This window comes from Emiliania huxleyi (assembly GCF_000372725.1).
Source record: "Emiliania huxleyi CCMP1516 chromosome Unknown EMIHUscaffold_13, whole genome shotgun sequence".
In the NCBI taxonomy this organism is placed as follows: domain Eukaryota; phylum Haptophyta; order Isochrysidales; family Noelaerhabdaceae; genus Emiliania; species Emiliania huxleyi.
The window spans coordinates 303,269-308,168 of record NW_005201287.1 but is presented as its reverse complement, the minus strand read 5'-3'; the positions used below and the strand labels follow the sequence as shown (position 1 = coordinate 308,168).

The window sequence follows — 4,900 nt, the reverse complement described above, 5'->3', positions numbered from 1 at the left end:
AGAGAGAGTGTTATGAAACAAACGCAAGGCGGACATGGCATATCGCTCTCGCTCGGTCCCACAGACATCCCGCACACTTGCCGGGACGCCGGGGGCTCAGGCGCGCGCCCCGCACCGGTTTGAGAGGGGGGGGGGGCGGGGGAGTTACTCGATGGGCGTGTGTGTGGGTTGCTGCGTGCGGGGCTCCTCATATGGGATCCTGCGTTGCTGCTGTTCGTTTTGACAACTCCACAGGCCCGCGCGAGCCGCGTGTGCTGAGTTCGCACACATCATGACATCCTCACGCGACAGGCTGCCAGTCTGTCACAGGGTTCGTGATTTCACATGGAAACAGCGAATCGGTTTCACTTTCACTTTCACTTCACATTTCATGTGAAACAAAATTTCACTTTTTCGAGCGAGTGTGAAGAGTCGTGTGAACGTGAATGATGACGGATGCTCCCACCGAGTTCCGACCACTCTGACACTCACTTGCACAGGTGTTGGCTCCCAAGCAGCAGCCAAGATGAAGGAGGCTGGAGATATTGGTCTCGCTGAGCTGATGTGTACACTAGACCTATATGAATCTCATGGCATGCTGTGGGCGAATACGGTGCTGATGGTGGGATGAACTCTCTCAGTGCAGTCGAGAGTCGACTCCGACGCATCGGGAGGGCGGCGGCGGCGGTGTAGGGGCGGCGGCGAGCTCCCGGTTGCAAATACTCGCCTCACAGTCCAAGATGGCGGCTCGCGCCCCCATCCGTGCACCGGCGTGCCACTCTAGTCCCGCCTGCCGCCGCCCCAGATACCGAGGGCGGGGCGCACTCTTCGACTTGGGCTATTATTTGCCACCGGGAGGGCGGCGGCGGCGGTGTAGGGGCGGCGGCGAGCTCCCGGTTGCAAATACTCGCCTCACAGTCCAAGATGGCGGCTCGCGCCCCCATCCGTGCACCGGCGTGCCACTCTAGTCCCGCCTGCCGCCCAGATACCGAGGGCGGGGCGCACTCTTCGACTTGGGCGATTATTTGCCACCGGGAGGGCGGCGGCGGCGGTGTAGGGGCGGCGGCGAGCTCCCGGTTGCAAATACTCGCCTCACAGTCCAAGATGGCGGCTCGCGCCCCCATCCGTGCACCGGCGTGCCACTCTAGCCCCGCCTGCCGCCCAGATACCGAGGGCGGGGCGCACTCTTCGACTTGGGCTATTATTTGCCACCGGGAGGGCGGCGGCGGCGGTGTAGGGGCGGCGGCGAGCTCCCGGTTGCAAATACTCGCCTCACAGTCCAAGATGGCGGCTCGCGCCCCCATCCGTGCACCAGCGTGCCACTCTAGCCCCGCCTGCCGCCCAGATACCGAGGGCGGGGCGCACTCTTCGACTTGGGCTATTATTTGCCACCGGGAGGGCGGCGGCGGCGGTGTAGGGGCGGCGGCGAGCTCCCGGTTGCAAATACTCGCCTCACAGTCCAAGATGGCGGCTCGCGCCCCCATCCGTGCACCAGCGTGCCACTCTAGTCCCGCCTGCCGCCCAGATACCGAGGGCGGGGCGCACTCTTCGACTTGGGCGATTATTTGCCACCGGGAGGGCGGCGGCGGCGGTGTAGGGGCGGCGGCGAGCTCCCGGTTGCAAATACTCGCCTCACAGTCCAAGATGGCGGCTCGCGCCCCCATCCGTGCACCAGCGTGCCACTCTAGTCCCGCCTGCCGCCCAGATACCGAGGGCGGGGCGCACTCTTCGACTTGGGCGATTATTTGCCACCGGGAGGGCGGCGGCGGCGGTGTAGGGGCGGCGGCGAGCTCCCGGTTGCAAATACTCGCCTCACAGTCCAAGATGGCGGCTCGCGCCCCCATCCATGCTCTGATGTGTCGCTTGGGTCGCCTCTGCTGCTGTGTCTCTGTCTTAGCCAGATATCGAGAGCGCGCGACGACAACCAACCCCTTACCCTAATCCTAACCCTAACCCTAACCCTAACCCTAACCCTAGCCCGAAGAACCCAAAGCATTCACCGAGAGCTCGTGTCGACGGACCGCTGATTCCTCCATTTGGTTTCGGCCCAAACCGGACCATTCTCTTAGGAGCTGCACAACGGCTTGAACGCTCTCTGACCCTAACCCTAACCCTAACCCTAACCCTAACCCTAACCCTAATCCTAACGACACGGTGCTTCTTAAGAGGTCGTGCGCGTCGCTGCCGACGCATCTCGCGTGTATGGTGTATTTGCAGTGTATTTCGGCGGGGGCGCGCATTAAAAGAACATTGAGGCAACACACACGTCCTCGAGCGCCTGAGGACACGAACCAAGCTGCACCTCCTCTCGCTAGAGTTATTGTGGGCTCTTTCCTTTCTACACTTCCTTGCTTTCACCGCGTTTTGATGCAGTGAGGGCGGGCCCCTGCTCTTTGAGCCTTGGGGACGACCACGGCCTTGACCACGGCCTCGCTGCAGGGAAGCAGGAACGCGCGGCATTGGTGGCACAGAGATCCCTACCGGTGCCGGCAGTGGTAGGCGCACCGCCGCTCTCTCCGCTGTGCCGCCTCCGCCGCTGCCGCCTCGAAACCGGTTTCGACTGCTGCCGCCTCCGCCGCTGCCGCCTCGGAGATGCCAGAGCCTTCGAAAGTAGTCGAACTTGTGAAATTTTCAGTGAAACGGGGGCGGCCGAAACGTTTCATGTGAAATTCACATGAATTCACATGTGAAAGTGAAAGTGTGAAAATTCACTCACGAACCCTGGTCTGTCACAGTCATAGTCTGAGGGTATCCTAATACCTAAAAGTTCGGCCGGTTTGGGTCAAAACGCTAAAAGAGCACTGCTAGCAGTTGATTTGTCATTTGAGGGGCAAAACGACAAAAGTGGGCCCCCGGGGCAAAATGGTAAAAGTCGCGCGCCGCAGGCGCGCGGCGAAAATTTTGGACATTCTACTGGCTCCGCGTCGGCGCCCGCGGCGCTCTCCAAATACTCGCTCACTATAGCGGCGTGCAGCCGGCGGTGCAGCCACACCTTTGAGTTGCCCGAGAGGGCCTCGGCACGCTCGCCCAGCTCCTCCTTGAGCTCCACCACCTTCATCGCCACCAGCTCCTCTTCCCGCGAACTCGCCTCCCGCGCTAGCATTGTAGTGCGAGAGTGGATCAGCTGCATTGCACGCTCTGCACCAACCTCTCGCGCTCGGTCGCCTCGCTATAACGAGCCAGTGCTATCTGCGCAGCCAGTAGGGCGTTGTTTTTGAGCCGATTTTGCCTCCACTGGTTGCACCGCGCCGCACTGTGCTTCGTGCAGCCGGGTTGACGCTTTAGGTTTAGCCAAAGTGACCCATCGCACATGACGTCATGACGACCGCCCACCGCTTGTGCAAGCGATCACTCGCTGCTGCACTGGCTGCTGCTGCGCACTGGCTGCTGCTGCACCAGACCCAGCGCATGTGAAGGCACTTGCCAAGGCTGCGACCGGAGCGGTGTAGGCGGACAACGGTGCGGGATGCGGCGGTGGCGCGAGACGCTACCGTCGGACGAGGGGTTGCTATCATACGCAAGCACGAGCGGTCGGTGACGCGACGGCGTCATCACCGTTGCCCAGGCGGCAAGTGTGTTGTGGAGGGACGCGTCCTTACAAACTGGGAGAAAAGAGAGAGGGTGTACAACGTACAAACTTGTGAGCGCTACAAGTAAGGACAAGCACCGCGGTTACTGACTGCACTCCAAGTGCTCCAAGTGCACCGGCGGGCGCTTTCGAGGCGAGCGGCAGCATTTTTCTAGCCATAGTGTGCGGGAACTACTTTGCGGGACGATAGCTACTACTAACTAGCTACGCACCCGGGGGACGACGATAACTTGTCTGACAGCCGTGCACCCGGGCGCGCAGCGCGCCGAAGATTTTTGTAGAAAATGCTAAAAGCAGGCGCTCCGAGACGACCAAAGTGGTAAAAGAAAAAGTCGCACACTCTCCTGACCCGATCAAAAGCGTACAAGCACCCGAGGCTCCAGAAACCAAACCCTCAGCCCGTGCCTTTTGGTGTACCCCGTTTGTACCGCGTCCTGTGCCCCCGAGTTCATTTAATAACTATCGACGCCTCACAGCCAGGCGGAGAAGAAACACACGAGGACAGTCCGGCCTACGGGAACATGTCTCGCGCCGGCGACGGAGGTAGACAAGCTCCTTCCAAAAAAAATCTATTCGAAGAAGCCGGGGTACAACCTGAAAGCTTGAGTTCAGGCCGAGCCTCCAGCGACCGCTATACCGTTTTGGTATCTTCGCTGGCTGACGCGCGAACGCTCCGTCTGCGACCCCAGACGCGCCGATGCCCTCGGCCCCGCCCACCGGTGCGCGCGCGCCGATCGGGCAGGGGTCGCCCAGCGCCTTTGGCGTCTTCGTCGCGCGGCCGGGAGCCGACCCGATCCCGCCGCCGGGTGCGGCCGGCTCCTCCTCAATGCTGCAGCGGCTGACGGTGCGGCTGGCGGAGACGCTCTCGCTCGTCGACCCCCGCCGCACGGCCGGCGCGCCGGCGAACCGCCGCCTCCTCACCAAGCCTTCCACGCGCTGCTCAAAGAGGCGCCGTCGCCGCCCGCCCGCCCGCGTGCCCTGTGGATGGCGGCGTCGCCGTCCGCGCGCGCACGCGGTTGCGCCGCGGTCTCGGCCGCATCGCACGCCGCGTCGGCCGCCCGCCAGCGCCTCCTACCGACTCTTCCACACGCTCTCCCCCTCTCTCTCTCCACGCGCGCGCAGGCCGCACGACAACGAGCTGGGCGACTTGGTGGTGTCGGTGTCGGACGTGATCGAGAACGGAGAGACGGGAGAGGGCTTCGAGGTCCTCTCCGCCCTCGGCAAGGGCACCTTTGGCCAGGCGCGACGCGCGACCCCAGCACCCAGCCGTCCTCCCCCGTCAGCATACCCACCACACTCACCAACACCGCTGCCGCCGCCCTCCTCCCTCCC

At 62.9% G+C, this 4,900-nt stretch overlaps 3 protein-coding genes across 3 annotated transcripts in view; 1 reads left to right on the top strand and 2 right to left on the bottom strand.

Moving 5' to 3' along the window:
- Nucleotides 1-2,761: 2,761 nt before the first annotated feature.
- Nucleotides 2,762-3,082, bottom strand: EMIHUDRAFT_309286 (hypothetical protein; the record flags this gene model as incomplete). The annotated part of the gene is made up of 1 exon (XM_005789124.1): nt 2,762-3,082. The coding sequence occupies one exon, from the start codon at nt 3,080-3,082 to the stop codon at nt 2,762-2,764; it is 321 nt and encodes a 106-aa protein (XP_005789181.1).
- On the bottom strand, nt 3,080-3,483 carry EMIHUDRAFT_351826 (hypothetical protein; the record flags this gene model as incomplete). Its single annotated transcript, XM_005789123.1, has 3 exons — nt 3,080-3,139; nt 3,184-3,234; nt 3,429-3,483. Coding segments are annotated over 3 exons (166 nt in total), but the record flags the coding sequence as incomplete, so codon positions are not given.
- Nucleotides 3,484-4,265: 782 nt separating this feature from the next.
- Nucleotides 4,266-4,900, top strand: part of EMIHUDRAFT_462341 (hypothetical protein) — a gene marked incomplete at its 5' end in the record, with an annotated part of 5,342 nt that continues 4,707 nt past the window's right edge. Inside the window, 2 exons of the mRNA XM_005789122.1 lie at nt 4,266-4,594; nt 4,691-4,809. Coding sequence (XP_005789179.1) covers nt 4,266-4,594; nt 4,691-4,809 — 448 coding nt within the window. The remainder of the gene's footprint in view (nt 4,595-4,690; nt 4,810-4,900) is intronic.